Below are 19,693 nucleotides of genomic sequence, written 5' to 3'. Positions count from 1 at the left end.
AAAAAAAAAAAAAAAAAAAACTTACATTACTAATGCTTTGCTTCTTACACTTTACATACCTGAAACTTGAATATAGCACTTATTTATTGTTGGTCTTATAGTTGTGTAAATTGCTTCCTTGTCCTCATTTGTAAGTCGCTTTGGATAAAAGCGTCTGCTAAATGACTAAATGTAAATGTAAAAGTAATTGAATGAATGAAATTAGAGTAATGCTGTGATATTCTGGAATTTTTTTTAAAGTGTAAACGATATACAAAATGTATTTTTATTTAGTCATTCATTTTTCTACAGCTTAGTCCCTTTATTCATCAGGGCTCACCAAAGTGGAATGAACTGTCAACTTATCCAGCATGTGTTTGACACAGCAGATACCCTTCCAACTGCAACCCAGCACTGGGAAACACCCATAAACTCTCACATGCTTACACATACACTATGGCCAATTTAGCTTATTTAATTCACTTATACTGCATGTCTTTGGGGAAAACCGGAGCACCTGGGGGACACTCATGTGAGCATGGGGAGAACATGCAAACTCCACACAGAAATGCCAACTGATCCAGCCAGAACTCGAACCAGCAACCACAATATGTCACTATTTTATTTTTGCTAGTTTGTTTATATCATAAAAATTGTGAGTCACCAGCCGCACCCTCTTCAGAAGCCGTGGTCAAAGTTCAGTGAGTGACAAAAACCACCGGTCCCTCTGGTGCCCAGACTGCTGCTCTGCACAAGAAGTTCGGCCACAGAAGAACTGGTTGTGGCCAACTGAGCCTGCTTTTTTTAAGGTTTTTTCTTCACTTTTGTCAATTAGGGAAGTTGGGGAAATTGTTCCTCACCACTGTCACTGGCTTGCTTGGTTTGGGCTTTGTGGAGCTGCGCATAGTTGGATTTAATTTTCAGTGTTTAGACTATCAGCATTGACACCAACCACAGGATGAACTAATGATATTTTAAAAAGGAGCTGTAACTAAATAGAGAAAAGAGAGACAGAAAAAGAAAATGCCTGATAAGTGTCATGTGTGGTTACTGGGGCTGATAATTTTCTGTTCACTTCTCACAGGTAAGGACAAACCTTTATATGGTCTTTCAGATTTTGCATTAAATTACTCCAAATAACAGAGGGTTTGACAGAAAACATATTAGTTCTGACAATGATAGTGTGGTCTCTTACTGAGCCCCATTCAGGTACCAGTGGAGCAGAAGACACTTGTGTTCTTCAGTTTTGGAGAAAAATGTCCATCTGCCCTTAATAATACTCTTTCTGACTGCACATCAACTACATGGATCAATAGTAGAGTTTCAAAGACAATTGAATTGATTGTTGGAGGAAAACTGAACAACATGAGACATGAAAGACTGAGTCTGGGCTCTGACTGCTCTCTGAACACCAAGAAAGCCACTAATGAAGATTATGGATCTTACATCTGTGGACAATATGTGAATAGAAAACAACACGGAACTGATGCACATGTTTATCTGTCTTTTCATATTGGTCAGTGATCCTTTTAATTATGTAATTAAATTTTCCATAAAAAAAGTTCGTCATAATGTCTATTTTAGTCTCTCGATCATCCTTATAGTCTGAGATCAGAGCGGGCAGATCTATGACTCTCTCCTGTCAGCTGTATTATTATTATTATTTTACTCTCTTGTGCTTATTTGAGCAGTAAGGACATCAGATGATGTGGGTGAATCAGGCTGGTGTGAATCAACACTCCTGACTCATGTTCACAACAGAGAGTGGAGTTATCAGCTTGCTCAGAGAAATTCACTGTCAAGTACTCGGTTAAAAAAAAAACATAATTTTTATATCAATATTTTTTTTTTTTTGATTATTTACTCATACAGCATGACACATCTGTTCATTTATAGATTACAGCTCCAACAATTATTTAGAATTTGTATATGTCACATGGGTGTGGAATAAAGGTAATGTAAAAGAATAGATTCAATCTATATTATGGGTATTTATATACTAAATGTATTTCTAGTTAAGCTAGCCACTAAAATATTTTATTGGGTCAAAATCTGAATTACAGTTTTTTTAATTGGCTTGGTACAATTTTCACAAGCAATCGGTACATTTTCAAAACACTCATATCACAACAGATCATCAAAAGTGATCATTTTTAATCAATTAATCATTTATTGTGTCCATAGATTTCAATTTGTCTGATAATTTGTGAGTTACAAATTGCAGGACCTTTCAAAAAAGACCAATTACTAATTATTTTCCCCCGATGATCACAATAAGAAATGTATAAGTATCTTGCAAAGTAAAATTAAAATGATATTACTGTACATACAGTAAATACATTTTTTGATTGTGTATGTAAATGACTCAATGTTTTCCCATATAGAAATCTGATAAACAAAATATATGCTAATTACATATATGACACACAAGTTCATGCTTGGATTTCACATGTATAAAAAATATCACACTGTACATGCAACCTATTTCAAAATATAAAAATGGCTGTTTACACACACACACACAAATATATATATATATATATATATATATATATATATATATATATATATATATATATATATATATATATATATATATATTTATATATTTATACCGTAGTGTATTAGTGTGCGAATGTGAGAGTGTATGGGTGTTTCCCAGTACTGGGTTGCGGCTGGAAGGACATCTGCTGCATAAAACATATGCCGGAATAGTTGGTGGTTCATTCTGTGTGGCGACCCCTAATATATATGACTAAGCCAAAGGAAAATAAATGAATATAATAATAAATACATATAAGTAGTAGAGTAATATATAAATATATACTGTAAAATATATTTAAAACATTTTTGTCAATAAAATCTATTTGTAAAATCGTTTAATTTGTCTGTCTAAAAGAAAAAGAATTGTAGCTGTACAACTTCTCATATTACTGTGGCAGTCAAAAATAAGTTTTTCAATATGTTCAGAGGAGCGTGTATCAAATTTTGACTTTAACATCATTGTTTCACAAAAACGATTAATATATTAGATAATTGTTGTTTTGTGTCTGAAATCACCCTCTATGTCCTCATTCACTGTTTCCCAGTGGTGGACTGTAGCTAAGTGTTGTTGTTTTTTCACCTCACTAATGGTCTTTATTATCTCTTATCCTTAATTATTATTGGAGTTTGCATGTTTTCCCTGTGTTGGCGTGGGTTTCTTCCAGGTCCTCTGGTTTCCCCCACAATCCAAAAACATGCACTATACTGTAGGTAAATTGGGTAAGCGAAAATTGTCCATGGTGTATGAGTATGAATGAAAATGTATGGGTGTTTCCCAGTGATAGGTTGCAGCTGGAAGGGCAGCTGCTGCGTAAAACATATAAATTGATCCCAGATTAATGTTGGGACTAAGCCAAAAAGAAAATAAATGAATAAATAAATCAATTAGTTATTACTATAATGTTATTAATTATCTCTTTTCCCTTCTTATTCCTATATCTACTTTATCGTAGTATTGTTTTATTTCTATTTTGAGAAACTTTTACTTCCATAAATTAAAAAAAAAACTAATTTATTTTTACTTCAATTCATTTCCTTAATGTAGCTGAGTAAAAAAAGTCATTTTGAAGGGGAGAAATCTTCACCTGCACAAAGACAAAACTTTAATTCCATGAACAAAGTGAACTTCATCAGTTCACAAATTGCACTAAACAATTAATGTATAAATTGGACTGATTCGATCACATTTATTTTCAAACCAACAACTCACTGATTCAAATGATCGGTTCAGAGTGAATCTTAATTCACTGAGTTTATAAACTGAGTCATACTGAACATGCTTTTAAAACAAATGCAGCTAATGTGAAATAGTGCTCATGTCTTTTTACTCCTGTAGAACAACAAAACTTGTTTGATTAAAATTAGTTGGTGTCACATTTTTAACTCAGATTAACTCTTTTATATTTGTCAGCACACATTAAACACATAACTAAACATTTTTGCTGCACAGAGAGCAGCTCACATGCTGAGAAGCCAAACCACAGCATCAGCACCAACATAACAAGGTATTGTCATCAGTTTTTATCTTCTTGTTAGTTCCACAAACTAAGAATTAAAAATAATTTACGTCTATAATACATCTGAAATTACTGAAATTTGTAGATGTCAACATGTAAATATTTTACACTTCATTATATACATCATGTTTGACCTAAACTGAAGATATCATTCACAGAGGCAGAAACTGAACTCCGAATAACTTTTGGATTAATCAGAGGTATGAAATGTCTGTTTATGCTGATAATTTTATACTATTGCATGTTCAATGTTGGTGAATTTGCAATTTTTGTTGGATCTTTTTTCATCTACAAGGTCATCTAAACTTTACCATTTTGACTTTCTCTTTCACATCTATCCACATGTTTCCAGTAGTGATTGTGATTATTGTTGAGATTGTGCTGTTTGCTGCTCCTACTGCGATTCTTCTTCAGATCATCTGTGCAAGAAGAGCTGGTGAGTTTTGAGCTTCTTTCAATCTGATGGCTCACATTGATCTCCTACAATCTGCAATAAGAGTGAAAAATGCATTTGTGAGGTCAATTAATTTTTGGTTATTCATTATTATTTGTATTCCATGTTTAATAGGAAGGAAAAATTCAGATTCAGAGGAAATAGAGATGCCTGCACTAGTTGATGAAAAATCCAATTAAAGGGATAGTTCACCAAAAAAATATAAATTTACTCAGAGTTAACTCTCCCTCATGTGGTTACAAACCTTTATGACTTACTTTCAAAATATTACTAAAGTCGATATTTTGTTACAAGTTTACAACATTATTCAAAATATCTTTTTGAAGATTTTTGACTTTGTTTAAAAGAAAAAGAAATTCTAACAGCTTTGGAATATGTGAAAGGGCGAGTAATTGATGACAGAATTATTATTATTTTGTGCACTTTTTGCATAGTTTTATGTAATTTGCCAGTGCTATTGTAACGGAGGGGCTGACACAGAGGGATCCATTTGCAGTATTTTTTATTAAACAGAGTTTAATAAACAATAGCACACAGATGTTATGCATGCGCAAACTCACATCAAACACAGTAGTATGTAGTCGTTTGGCTGGTGGCAGGTAAACACAGGATGGGTTAGCAGGCATGGGTTAGCAGGCATGGGTCAGAGGCAGGCGGCTAGTATGAGAGTCGGTAATCAGGCGAGAGTTCAAAGGCAGGATCAAAGGATCAAAGTCAGGATACAGGCTGAAGTATGAGGCAGGCGGCAGGCAAGACTGGGTCAATAAACGAAGCAGGATCATAACGGGAAGGCAGACAAGGATGAGAACGCTCAGTAGTGTTAGCCGGGGCAAAACAAGACTTTGCAATGAAGTGGCATGTGTGTGCTGCTTATAAGTGTGTGGAGTGTGATTGTTAATGTGTGTCAGCTGTGACTGCAATCAGTGTAGATGGATGACGTAATGTCAATAGTCCGGTGATGATGAACTCTGCTGGCCAGCGAGGGGAATGACTGGGACCGAGTCGGTGACAGAGCCCCCCTCCTGCGAACGGCTCCTGAAGTGAGGGGCGCCACGACGACGGGGTCTACCACGGGGACGAGGGCCTGGCATTTCCGGGTGTACACAATGAAACTCATTAAGCACCGGTTTATTCATATTACAGGGAACACAGTTCTTTACAAAGTTCATGACGTCCTTTCTCATTTCGGGCCACCAGTAACGGTTAAGAATGAGATCAAGGGTGCCTGCGATGCCTGGGTGATCGGAACTGGGGTTAGCGTGGACTTCTTCCATTAGTTTGTTCCTGAGTGGTGATGGGACAAATGTTTTATTAGCTGGACAGGTAGGAGAAGAGGGATGTTCAACTGTGGATTGGGCGATCTCGGTATCAATATCCCAAGAGATAGGTGCCAGAATCATGGAGTTGGGTATGATCGGTTGGTCTTCTTCGATTTTGGGATCTTCATCGGATAGACGAGAAAGTGCGTCTGCTTTGATGTTCTTTGGTCCAGGAATGTAAGTTACTGTGAAACGGAAGCGAGTGAAGAATAAAGCCCATCTTGCTTGTCTGGAGTTAAGCCTTTTAGCTGATCGAATATATTCGAGGTTCTTGTGATCTGTAATTACAGAGAAAGGTTTTAATGCTCCTACAAGCCAGTGTCTCCATTCCTCCATCGCTGATTTCATGGCCAAGGGTTCTCTGTTGCCCATGTCGTAATTTCTCTCGGCTGAGTTTAACTTTCTGGAGAAGAAAGCACAAGGGTGGAGCTTATTTGTTGTGGCTTGTCTTTGTGATACAGCGCCAATGCCTGTATTGGAAGCGTCGATTTCCAGAGTAAAAGGGAGCTTGGGATCAGGGTGACAGAGAATTGGTGCCGAAGAGAATCTGGTTTTCAGGAGGGTGAATGCTCGTTCTGCATCTGAGTTCCACTTGAGCTTCAGATTCACTGATTTCACAAGGGAAGTGAGTGGTGCCGCTACTGAACTGAAATTGCATATGAATCTCCTGTAGAAATTCGCAAATCCCAGGTAGCTTGGCGTATAGCTGGTTCTTGATAAGCTCGTATGTGATGGTGATCTTCGAGCGTTTCTGAATATACAAGAATGTCATCAATGTGTACAATGACCCATTGGTTTAGCATATCCCAAAATACCTCGTTGATGAATGCTTGAAATACTGAGGGACTGTTTGCCAGGCCGAAGGGCATCACCCGGTATTCGTAGTGCCCGGTGGTCGTCGAGAACCCGGTCTTCCACTCGTCGCCCTGCCTTATGCGTATGAGGTTGTAAGCACTGTGAAGATCAAGTTTAGTGAAATACTTGGCTGAGCGTAATTGCTCCAGGGCAGCTGGGACTAAGGCCAAAGGATATCTGTATTTCACCGTAATGTCATTCAAACCTCTGTAATCGATGCATGGGCGGAGAGTACCATATTTCTTTTCAACGAAGAACCCGGCGTATGCAGGTGATATGGACAGGCGAATTAACCCTTTCTCCAGCTCCTCCTTTATGTAGGCATTCATAGTATCAGTTTCCTTTTGAGACAAAGGGAAGATTCTTCCACGAGGGGGCGTAGTACCAGGTAACATATCTATTGCACAATCGTACTCACAGTGAGGCGGGAGTGTAGTGGCCTTCTTCTTGCTGAAAGCTTCGGCTAAGTCTTTGTATTCGTCAGGGATCATAAGCTGAACAGGGACGATAGAACATAGACAATTCTTTACACGTGAATTACTCCATCTTATGATCCCACCAGTTCTCCAGGAAATTAATAGGTTGTGTGCCTGTAACCATGGTAAGCCGAGAATAATGGGATTTTGAGGGGATTTGGTGATTAACAAGTATAAAGTAGGGACAACCATAGCGCTCTTATTAATGGCAAGAATGGAATTTGCACTAACAGATTCTGGTTTGGACCAAGGCTTATTGGGACATTTGAGTTTTGTATGACCTCCAAGACCGCAATACAGGCAAAGATTGTTTTTAATGCGTTTCTCACGCTCTTCCGGGGACAAATGGGCACGACCTAGTTGCAGGGGGTTACCTGAGCTTGATGCCGCTGGCGTGGATTCCTGACTGGGACAGGAAAGCGTGACAGGTGAGTGTCTTCGGGTGCGAAACAGATTATCCAGCCTGATCGAAAGTTCAATGAGCTGATCAAGTGATTTGCCATCATCTCTGCATGCCAATTTGGTCTGCAATTCAGGGTTCAGAGCTTTGCGATAGAGGGTTTTAAGAGGATCGTCAGCCCAGCCGGTTTGTGCAGCCAAAGTGCGAAAACGTAGAGCGAACTCAGCCGCTGATTGATAATTTTGCTGGATGGCTAATAATTCTTCGCCTGCGTTTCGACCTCCCTCGGGGTGATCGAAAACCACACAAAATCGCTGTAGAAACTCCTTAAATGTTGGATAAGTAGGATTGTTATCCGGCCAGACTGCAGTAGCCCACTCCAGGGCTTTTCCGGAGAGCAACGAGCAAACGAAGGCGATCTTGCTGTTCTCATCAGAAAACATATGGAGTTGTTGGGCGACGAACAGCTTGCAGTGAAGTACCCTAGAATTTGTCAGGAAATGCCAGGGAGAATGCTCAGTAGTGTTAGCCGGGGCAAAACAAGACTTTGCAATGAAGTGGCGTGTGTGTGCTGCTTATATGTGTGTGGAGTGTGATTGTTAATGTGTGTCAACTGTGACTGCAATCAGTGTAGATGGATGACGTAATGTCAATAGTCCGGTGATGATGACCTCTGCTGGCCAGCGAGGGGAATGACTGGGACCGAGTCGGTGACAGCTATACTGTAATAGCTGCTTTCATATAAGAAATGTTGCATTCTATCATGCCTTTATAACTTCAACTAATCTTTAAAGGGTCACGAAACACCAAAACACATTTTTTGAGCTGTTGACAGTCGTATATGTGTCCCACACTGCTAAAAACACTATTAGGACACCTATATTTCACTATAAAGTGTAAATTGGTTTTTGCGTTATTTCAAGCAAATTCGTACTTCCTGTTTGAAACGAATTTTTGAAGCTGTGTCACGGTCATGACATAATAGTGTGTATTCCAGCGTGCAGACTGGGCGTCTGTGCCAGAGTGAGTCTTATTACGTCTTACAGTGTGTTGCATTAATGCATGAGTAAGGCTTGGTTCAAACCAATCAGCGCGCTCTATTGTGCAACTTCATTAATATTCATTACTGTCACAGTGTAGACGGCGAAGACGCCACGTTGTGTTGGCAAAACAAGCGTGAAGTGTTGCTTTTATAGTTTGCTGCAGTTAAGTTTCGTTTTCATTTTCTCTCTGTGAGAGCTCAGACTCACGTGTGGATTAACAGTGTACGCGACGCGCGACAACAATAACTTACGTGTCTAAGGAGGAACATTGTTTACCTGAGAGCTGTTCTCATCTACAAATGCTGAGATCCAGATTGTAGTCTCCTCTAAATAAAGACGCGGCTCTAGTTGCTGTGGATTGTCCTGTCTCTACAGATTTGGTAAGTGAGCGGCCAGTGCTCTTTGTTTATTCAGTTCGTATTTTATTCGTATCAAACAAACTATTGCACTGAGTGTTGCTGGTGATTGTCCTGTCTCTACAGATTTGGTAAGTGAGCGACCAGTGCTCTTTGTTTATTCAGTTCGTATTTTATTCGTATCAAACAAACTATTGCACTGAGTGTTGCTGGTGATTGTCCTGTCTCTACAGATTTGGTAAGTGAGCGACCAGTGCTCTTTGTTTATTCAGTTCGTATTTTATTCGTATCAAACAAACTATTGCACTGAGTGTTGCTGGTGATTGTCCTGTCTCTACAGATTTGGTAAGTGAGCGACCAGTGCTCTTTGTTTATTCAGTTCGTATTTTATTCGTATCAAACAAACTATTGCACTGAGTGTTGCTGGTGATTGTCCTGTCTCTACAGATTTGGTAAGTGAGCGACCAGTGCTCTTTGTTTATTCAGTTCGTATTTTATTCGTATCAAACAAACTATTGCACTGAGTGTTGCTGGTGATTGTCCTGTCTCTACAGATTTGGTAAGTGAGCGACCAGTGCTCTTTGTTTATTCAGTTCGTATTTTATTCGTATCAAACAAACTATTGCACTGAGTGCAATAGTTAGCACTAACAGTTACAACCAAACTATAACCTCGTGTTGGATTTTGTGACCGGAATAACACACGCGGCTTTCTGACGCTACCTGCCGTGTGTATCTAAGTTTCCGGGAAATGCTGAGTTTTTTTTCTCTCATTCGCCGTGCGGTATCAAACATTGCATGAAAAATACACGCTTAGAGCAGCGCCTTGAATCAAATATCACGTTTGTCGGGAGGGACATTAATGAATTCCCTGAATGAAAGAGCCAAACTGCAGTTAAAGTCCACCATTTAATAATTTGGGAAATAATTCGACTACAGATGTCCATGTAAACACAGTCACATTGTCCACTGTGGGTGTGTGTTTTGACTCAGAAATTCAGCGCGCCCAAATAGACACTCCCATACCATGCCGCTTTTCTTTCTCCGACACTCCCCCCTAAACAGAGCTGGACACGCCCACTTTTCTGACTTTTTCCAAAGTAGAGGTGTGAAAACACACTGCTGAAACGAGGGGGTTTCATGGCCCTTTAAACATTTTACAGCAGAGTTTTTAATAATCATTTAAAAAAAAAAAACTTAATAGTTTGTTTTGTTGTCATGACAAACATGTACAGATGAATTTTTTGTGTGTGTACCGTACTGTACTGTAAAATATCTGTAAATTAACAACTTTAAGGGTTTCTGTTGATTTACTGTTGTGTTTTGCACTATGGAACCTTGATCTCTGCTCTGTCGACTTTTGATGTTAAAAATTCAACTCTACACTTTAACAAAGAGATTTTTTTGAAATTTTTAGAAGTTTGAAATGATATAAAGTATAAGAAATAATATATAGAAAAATTAGTCTGTAAAATTACTATTTATTAAAAGGTTTTTGTACCGTAATATACAACAGCCAAAATATCACTTTAAATTTTATCAATTTTAATCACTTTCAGGGTTAAAAGTTGTTAAAAGAAGTATCAAGGTCCAGCCTGATCTCACTCATCGTTTTGCCAGTTTAGTGGCTAATTCGTACAAATTCGTACGAGTTCAGTCGTACGAAATGGTACGGTTTTAAAAAGGAGGCGTGGCACCTAACCCCACCCCTAACCCCAACCATCATTGGGGGATAAGCAAATCGTACTAAATTGTACAAATTAGATTGTACGAATTCATACGAATTAGCCACTAAATGAAAAAGTTATGAATTGCCGTGAGATTGTGTTGCAAGGTCCCATAAAAAGAAGCAAAGAAGCAACATTCGCACATTCAGACTTTCCACTAATAATATAAATTTCATGAAAGCAATATTTGCAAACTCTAAATAGCCAGTGACTATTAAAGTATAACATTGTTTACAGTCAAATAAACAGTGTTAATTTTTCAAGTCACACTTGCATGCTAATTCTGATCGAATATTCAAAGTAAAATGGTAAACAATATAGACACTTCAAAATGAACAAATGTGAAAATATAAAACCAACTTTACCTCTATCTCCACTCATACTGTCAGCATTGAACTCTACCTCTATCTCCACTCATACTGTCAGCATTGAACTCTACCTCTATCTCCACTCATACTGTCAGCATTGAACTCATCCTGATTAAGTACAAACAGCAACACCAAGAACTGACAAAACAGATAAATCATAAGAGCTTTAAAAGGATGCAGAGAATATTTAGAAAGCGACGTCAACTAGGGCAAATCACCTAGGAAAGAATCTTCTGGCATGCCTGATCCATCCCTGGCAATCTTCTTCCTTTTTCAGCCACTTCGCTATTTCTGTCTGGGCCAATGTTTACATCATACAAACCTATTCAGCAGTTGTCTCCTTTTGTAATGAAATTGAAAAAGTAGGGGAACGCGGGGCATAAAGTAACGTGGGGTTAAATGTAACACAGAGTTTTAAGGTATTTGCTCAGGGTTAACCATGGCATACTTCCGAGGTTTTTACCACAGTGTCTACAGATGTCTTCCTGCCCATTACTGAAAAAGTTTTGCGAAATTTGGATGAGAAACACAGGAGAAACCAGTTTTTTATTATAGTTAACATTTTGTTATTTTAAAAAATCTGTAAAAGTATGAGAGTGAAATGTTATATTGTTGTGATCACCGTCTTCTAGGCTAAAAGATGAAACCATTTTTAAAGATGTAAGAAACCCACAGTGACTATCCTGTTTTGAAGAAAACACGACACAGCGCAGTTAGTTGTAACAGGGTGTTACAATTAGGCCACACACTGTTGGACACCATTTAAACTAACACAATACTTTTTACCTTTGAGTGTAATGTTGAGAAGTTTTTAAATAAAATTATTTTTAATAGAATTTTCTTTTTTTTTTTTTGATAGACAAAAAATATTTTATTGCTAATACTACAAATAAGTGCATTGTATAATAATGGATAATAATCCAAATAAATCCAAATGTTTATCCAATAAATAAATAAACATACTGTGCTTTGTAGATTAAAAAATAAATTGAGCTAGGTACAGAAAAATTACAGCTGCTATTTAAAGTAAACTGGATTTAAATTTATTGTGTGTAGTCTGCCTTTTTAAGCATGTGTTAAAACTAACCCCCTGTCTGTTACAACTTGCCCTGCAGGTGGGGTAAATAGTAACATTTTTACTCCTGGTACTTTTGGCAACACTGCACAGAAACCATAGGTCCAGCAATTATACTTTCAGTGCTCATTTGTAGGAGAGGCTTATGTTTTGTTGGTAAAAAACAAATGGTTTGTCTAACCGCATTACTTTGTTTATTATTTGACCAAAACCAAGTGTTACTTTGTGCCCCACTCTCCCCTAACACCTGTGTAGATGTTCATCTACAATGAGAATCAGCTGTGGCTGGTTAAACTGAATTTTTAGATTTAAAATATGTTTTAATAAAATATTGCTGTTGAATTTTGCTGTCTTATTCAGTTTTGCATTATGTTATTGTTTTGAACACATAAGTTTAACATTATGTAAGCATGTGCAAAATGTTCTGTGCGTACAAAGATTTTTGTCAGCTGTTGTGTCTGAGCGGGAAAAGAATGAAATTTGAGAGATGTAGTCATTAAATGCATTTTGTGTCAAAACAATGATAATTGATCCTTAGTGTAGCCCATATAGACTTCTGTTGTGCTCACTGTGAGAAGTGTTTTGCAAAAGTAACCTAAGTAAATGTGTCCTAGCGTCTGTTAAAAAAAACTGTAAAGTAAATGCTATATTTAAAGACAAAAAGTTATTGTATCCTAAATGTGTACAAGCTTCAAGTAAATATTATAATTATTCTTTTTTTTTTAAATGTTAGAGTCATTTTATAGAAAGTAACCAGCTTTTGTTGCTGTTAAAATGGTGTCCAAGTCATTTTTGACACGCAAGTCAAGGTTGATGGCATGCAGAAGTGGAGAAATATCTCAATTTGCATTGCTTCTGTTTGTTTGTTTTTTTATTCTTTCAAGTGGTCCATGTTAGTGTTAAGGAACAGTGAATCAGGGCATTTCGATCATTTTAGAGTTTTTACCGCTCCCGCACTGCAAAAATGTTTATATTTCCTTAAACTCACCCTAGGTCCTCAAATAAGATGAGAAGAAGTATGAAAAGAAAATTCATGCGTGTGGAATAAACACAAGTGAATCAATTTGCAATCAATATGTGAAAAAAAAACGCAGTTGACAATGACTCACCTGGGCAACTAACAGGGGTAACCCTTACAATTTACATAGGTTTGGGCCAAGAGAGTGCAAAAGCAAGGAGTAACAGACACACATTAAACGGGGTCAGACAAATGCAAATACAGGGCGGGGACTGTAAAACTATAGATGACAATGGTTACAGGTTTTCAGCTTTTCTTTATCATATTTTTCTTTGTCTTCAACAGAATAAAGAAGTTTAGAATCGCATGAGAGAGTATAAATAGTGTAGTGAGTTACTTTTCATTTTGGGTATCCTCAAAAATGTTGTTTAATTTGTACAACAAAAAAAATAACAGAAGTGGTTATGGCTTGAAGCAGTTTGGAAAATTCCATTGTTCTGTTTTATTGAACTGTGTCTAATGTTGCTGTGGACTATTACAAAGTGTCATGGTGAACTTAACATAATTAATTATATAATGTCGTACTTTTATTTTGTCCATCAGGCACCGAGAGCATGTCAGTGAATTCAGCATGTTTCTCATGAGATCAGGCTAAAAATACTTACGTTTTCTCGTGTGATCAGGCTGGCTTTACCACAGTGTCAACGTTGAACATTTGCTTGGTTTAGACCAGAGGAAGCACAACCACAGGATGAGCTAATAATGTTTAAAGGAGGAGCTACTGTATAACTATATAGAGAAATGAAAGACAGACAGAAACAGAAAATGGCTAAAGAGTGTCATGTGTATTTACTGGGGCTGATCATTCTCTGTCCACTTCCCACAGGTAAAAACAAATATTTTAGTGATTTTCAAGATGTTACATTAAATTGCTCTAAGTAACAGAGTCTGACAGGAAACTTATTATTTCTGGCAATCATAGTGTGGTCTCATATTGAGCCCCATTTCTTATTTTAATAGACTGATATTCCTTAATGTAAGATTACGATTACTCAAATGTTTTGTGATTCATTCAGGTACCAATGGAGCAGAAGACATTGTGTTCTTCAGATCTGGTGAAAATGTCAATCTGCCCTGTAATAATGCTCTTTCTGACTGCACATCAACTACATGGTACTATAACAGAGATTTAAACACAATTGAACTGGTTGGTTTAGGGAAACTGAAGAACAACATAGAGAGACGTGAGAGACTGAGTGTGGGCTCTGACTGCTCTCTGAACATCAAGAACGCCACAAAAGAAGATTATGGATCTTACAGCTGCCAACAATATGTGAAAGGAGAACAACAAGGAATTGATGCGCTTGTTTATCTGACTGTTCTACATGGTAATCTTAATAGTAATTTTAAAAAACCTTATTCTTCCTTCAAACTGGCGTGTAATATGAGTGAAATCTTGCTTTGTTTCAGTCTCTTCATCACTCTCTCAGACTGAGATGAGAGCAGGCAGATCTGTGACTCTCAAATGTGAACTGGAGTATTCTGGAGTCTCTTGTGATAGTTTGTTCCGTACTGAAGGATATCAGCTGGTGTGGGTGAATCAGGCTGAAAGGAATCTGGTGACAGACAACAGATATAAGATATTCTCCTCAAGTCCCTGTATGATCAGTCTGACTACAACACTCCTGAATGAAGATCACAACAGAGAGTGGAGATGTCAGCTTACTCAGAACAATCAACTGAAGACCTCAGCCTCCTTTACTGTCAAGTACTCAGGTAAAAAAATATGTATTTTTTAACCTAATTTATTAATACCTATTTATTGATTATTTACATATACAACATGACACATCTGCTCGTTATAGTTTACAGCTCCTTTATTGTTTTTATATGTCACATGGGCCTGATATTGTTTGGTCTTTTTAGCTTCAGTTGTATTTACAGCCACTGCAGTAAATAAGTGGAGTATTTCTCATCTGTGGAGGTCAGGCATCACTAGAAGAGGGCCTCAAGATTATTCAAAGCAAAAAATATTTAAAAGAAAATACAAAATAAGCTGAAATGTCTTCAATAAAATATAAGATTAATTTGGCGTATAGCTTCATTTTGTTTCTTTGGAAAAAACAGTTCACTATGAGGAGAACTAATATCAAAATTGTGATTTCTAGACTAGCTAATGTACATTGATTAATAATAAAATTTTGGGTATTTATAAATGTAATATATTTCTAGCTAAGCTAAGAATTAAGAAACATAAACATAAGTCATAGTTTTGTTTTTTAGTAAACCTTTACTTCCCAAAATTCAAAAACAAAGTTTTATGTAATTAAATGTAGCTGAGTAAAAAGCTATTTTGAAGGGGTGAAATCTTCACCTGCTCAGAGACACAACTTTAATTTCATGAACAAAGTGAACTTCATCAGTTCACTAATTGCACTAAAAAATTAATGTATAAATTAGACTGATCCAATCAAATCTGTTCTCAAATAAACAACTCAGAGATTTAAATGATCGGTTAAGAGTGAATCTCAATTCATTGAATTTACAAACTGATCTGAAAGCTGAATATACTTTTAATGCATTTAAAAACTGAATATACTTTTAAATCAATGTAAAATATGTCACGTTTGCCCCTGTAGAATGAGGTATTAAACTTGTTTGATTACAATTAGTTGGTGTCACTTTTTAAAGTAAAATCACTTCTTTTTATATGTGTCTGCACACATTTAAACATTTTAACTAAACATTTTTGCTACACAGAGAGCAGCTCACACGCCCAAACCACAGCATCAGCACCAACACAACAAGGTATTATCATGTTTTTATCTTCTTATTAGTTCCACAAATTGATCATTGCAAATGGGGTGGCGGTTGGCGGGTGAGGGGGAATGGCCTGTGTAGTTTGGTTGTGGGTTGTGCGGTACCCAGCAAAACTGAAGGGGGGAGGGGGTGCTTGGGTTTAGGAGGGGGTTGTGCAGGCGACCGGCGAAAGTGGAGGGTCGGGGGGAGGTGGGTGTGGGTTCACTTGCCGTCGCAGGGGCCCTAAATTGCCCGGGGCCTGTGCACTCTGCCCCCCTTTTCCCTACTGGCGACACCCCTGTGTCAAAATGCAAATACTTTACATTTCATTTTTGACATCATTGACCTGAACCGAAGATATTATTCACAGAAGCAGAAATTAAATTCTGTATGACTTTTGGATCATTAATCAGAGGTATGAAATGTCTGTTTATGCTAATAATTTTATACTATTGCATGTTCAATGTTGGTGAATTTGCAATTTTTATTGGATTTCTTTGATTTTATTAAAAAGGTCATTTAAACTTTACCATATTGACTTTCTCTCTCTCATCCATCCACATGTTTCCTTTAGTGATTGTGACTATTATTGAGATTATGGTGTTTGCTGCTCCTACTGTGATTCTTCTTCAGATCATCTTTGCAAGACGAGCTGGTGAGTTTTGAGCGTCTCACATAATCTAATGATTCATGATGATCTCTAACAATCTACAATAAAAATGCATTTGTGAGGTCAGTTAATTTTTGGTGTTAGTCATTATTATTTGTATTCCATATTTTATAGGAAGGAAGAACTTACATCCAGAGGAAGATAGAGATGCCTGCAATATTAGATGTAAATCTAATTAAAGGGATAGTTCACCAAAAATTTTTTTAATTTACTTAGTTAACTCTCCCCATGTGGTTACAAACCATTATGAGTTTCTTTCAAAATAGAACAATAAGAAGATATTTTGAAAAATGTTAGAAACTGCTGCCCATTCACATCCATAGTAGGAATAACAAAGAGGTCAGTGTTACAGGTTTCCAACACTATTCAAAATAACTTTTTGAACATTTTTTACTTTAAGGAAAGAAATTCTAACAGGTTTGCAACATGTACAAGGGTGAGTAAAGGATGACAGAATTATCAGAAATATCCCTAAAGTTTATTGTGCAAATTTAGCATAATTTCATGTAATTTCCCAGTGCTATATTGTAAATACTGCTTTCAAGTAAGAACTGTTTGTGTGTACTGTACTGTGCACTATAAAAAAATATCTGATACTTAATAAATGTGAGTGTTTTATGTTGATTTACTCTTGTGGTTTGCAGTATGGGACCTTGATTTCTACTCTGTTGACTGTTGATGTTGAAAATTCAGTTCTACACTTTAACAAAAAGACTTTATTGACACTTTAGAAGTTTGAAATAGAGAAATTAGTCTGTAAAATAGCGGAAAATTACAGATTATTACAAGGTTTTTGTACCGTATTATACAACAGAGAACCCAGGCATTATATCACTTTAAACTATTAAAATTGTTAATAAATGTCACTTTGTTAAACCTTTCAAGGCTAAATGTTGTTGTCCCATGAAATTCAACAGCATAAATAAACGGGAAAATAAAAACGTGAGTCACAAAATACAGAAAACTGCTAATTAACAGATATTTATTATAGTGTAGTAATTGTTACTCCCCCCGAGATAAAAAACAAAGGCTCAAGTCGTTCTTGATTTTAACTGACATTTATTCGGACACGAGTCTGTAGTATGTCTTGTACATTCTAGCCTTGCACTACTTTATGTCCCAATAATGGTGTCAGATCTACGAAAAGAAATACATAAACTTAAATTAACCCTTTAAAGGTGATGTTGCACAAAACAACATACATACAACCGAAAGATAAAGTGCACATTCAACATGTAAAGAAATACACTTAATTGGCTAATTATACATTAACATACGGACACATAATCATACATGTTCACATACTTTAACACTACACGACACATACCTCATTGGCCTCTTTAACTCAAAAAGGATTGCAATTGAAAGGTTGCAGTTTCTCTAAAACAAACTTCTTTGTACTTCTGAATCCTTAAAAAACGTGTTATTAGCACAGCACCTTGTGGTTGTACTTGTAGTGCATCGGAAGAATATCTTGATTGCAACAATGAAATAATTCCCAAGCTAAACATAACAAGAAATCGGTTCCACCCTCCCTTTTTATAGTTTTAGTTAAATAACTTTAAATGAATTAACATGCATTAAAAACAAATATACATTACTTATCTATTCTAATGATTACTCTGAACATTTTAACTATGTATTGCATTTTTAATGTAAAGTGTATGTTTATAGAGTGTAATATATAAGAATTGCTTCTGACGACAGCTACAGTAATAATTGTATTACATGCAATAAATTTTCTACCTCTTCTGAAATAAAGTAAATTTTACGTAAGTTTAATACTAGCCAGCATTTATAAGAGCAGGGGAGGTATAACACATGATACTGAGTTATTAATCAGTATGAATATGCATTTTATAATGAGTAAGTCATTAGAATTATAGTCCACAAGGTGATTTTGCTAAATATATATATATATATATATATATATATATATATATATATATATATATATATATATATATATATATATATATATATATATATATATATATATATATATATATACAAATAGCAAAAACATTTTATGACAAAATCACAAGAGACAGAAATTGTAATATTTGGCTGAATTAGAAGCAAAGAAGCAACTTTATTTTTTCATCCTGGCTGCTAAAATTAATTTAAACAATTGTTCATTGCATTTCAATTATTCTCCTTTTATATCATCATTGCAGTGACTGACTGATTTACATCACATATTTGGTAACAGTGTGATGTCTATATTAATTTAACGTTTCCCAGTGTTGAACTCATATGAGCAGACAGTGAGCGGGTCGCTGTTTTTACCATCCAGATAAACTCCTGGCACCAGACTAACACAGCAAGGCTGCTTAGAGCTGTAGTTTTTCTGCACCAGCCGAGTCATGTTGTCAGCATTATAGAACAACACCTGCTTTCTCTCACAGTCCAGATACAAGCCAATTTTCTGAGGTTTGTCTCGAATGCTTATTGGAGAGTCTTTTCCATCACATGACAGAACGTAGCCTTTTTGGTGTTTAAGATGGAGCAGGATGTCACTCTGCTGTTTGTCAGTGCCCATCTTGATTCCCACGGTCCAGTCTGGCTTTTCTCTGACCTCTACCTCCCAGTAGTGCTGACCAGACTGAAAGTTCTCCACTGAAACTGTACCTGGGTTGAAGTCTTTATACAGACCAGTCGCTCTGTCAGCTTGCCGGATTCTGGTGCCCCCTGGAGACACTTTTAAATATGACTCTCCAGGATTTTTCAGGGTTAAACTCTCAGGAACTACAACATAAAAGAAACAATAAGGTGACAGAAGTATTTGCTATTGCAGTTCAGATATAGTTTATACAGGTTATATGTACTGATATTTCTCAAACAACAGGATTATGGTTCGTTCTAAACCTATATGAACATACAAATCTCTAAGCTACTAACGCTATTTTAAAGGTTAAAGAGTGAAAATGTCTTTTTTTTAAAGTCAAAAATATAAGCTCTTAAAAATAATAGGAAATACTGTGAAAATGCCCCTACTCTGTTAAGCATAAAAAAATGAAAAAGAAGAAAAAAATCACTTTGTTGATGTTTCACAGTATTAAATTAAACCTGGTGTCTGATTTATATTTATTTTTATTCATCAATACATAAATTGAGAAAGTTTGTTTAGGGATATGTCACTAAACATTACAAG

At 36.4% G+C, this 19,693-nt stretch overlaps 2 protein-coding genes and 1 pseudogene across 6 annotated transcripts in view; 2 read left to right on the top strand and 1 right to left on the bottom strand.

Moving 5' to 3' along the window:
• The first annotated feature begins 858 nt into the window (after positions 1–858).
• On the top strand, positions 859–4,521 carry LOC147840251 (uncharacterized; annotated as a pseudogene). The gene is made up of 4 exons (XR_015510729.1): positions 859–1,063; positions 1,189–1,495; positions 1,564–1,627; positions 4,313–4,521. The product of XR_015510729.1 is annotated as an uncharacterized LOC147840251 (transcript).
• Positions 4,522–13,890: 9,369 nt separating this feature from the next.
• dicp3.3 (diverse immunoglobulin domain-containing protein 3.3) lies at positions 13,891–17,163 on the top strand. 4 transcript variants are annotated; one of them, XM_087286958.1, is made up of 8 exons: positions 13,891–13,956; positions 14,147–14,206; positions 14,288–14,458; positions 14,541–14,846; positions 15,831–15,878; positions 16,240–16,284; positions 16,444–16,524; positions 16,654–17,163. In XM_087286958.1, exons 1-8 carry the CDS (start codon positions 13,896–13,898, stop codon positions 16,716–16,718), a joined length of 837 nt encoding a protein of 278 aa, XP_087143084.1. In that variant the 5' UTR covers positions 13,891–13,895; the 3' UTR covers positions 16,719–17,163. The 4 variants fall into 4 exon arrangements, with proteins under 4 accessions (XP_087143084.1, XP_087143085.1, XP_087143082.1 ...); XM_087286959.1 differs by lacking the exon at positions 16,240–16,284; XM_087286956.1 differs by having other exon boundaries at positions 14,147–14,458.
• A 1,454-nt stretch (positions 17,164–18,617) lies between these two features.
• Positions 18,618–19,693, bottom strand: part of trim108 (tripartite motif containing 108) — a 4,913-nt gene continuing 3,837 nt past the window's right edge. Inside the window, 1 exon segment of the mRNA NM_001045168.1 lies at positions 18,618–19,287. Coding sequence (NP_001038633.1) covers positions 18,770–19,287 — 518 coding nt within the window. The 3' untranslated portion in view covers positions 18,618–18,769.

Source organism: Danio rerio, chromosome 16, assembly GCF_052040795.2.
Source record: "Danio rerio strain M-AB ecotype USA chromosome 16, GRCz13ab, whole genome shotgun sequence".
Classification (NCBI taxonomy): domain Eukaryota; kingdom Metazoa; phylum Chordata; class Actinopteri; order Cypriniformes; family Danionidae; genus Danio; species Danio rerio.
The sequence above is the reverse complement of the archived record's forward strand: the minus strand, read 5'-3'. Positions and strand labels throughout refer to the sequence as shown.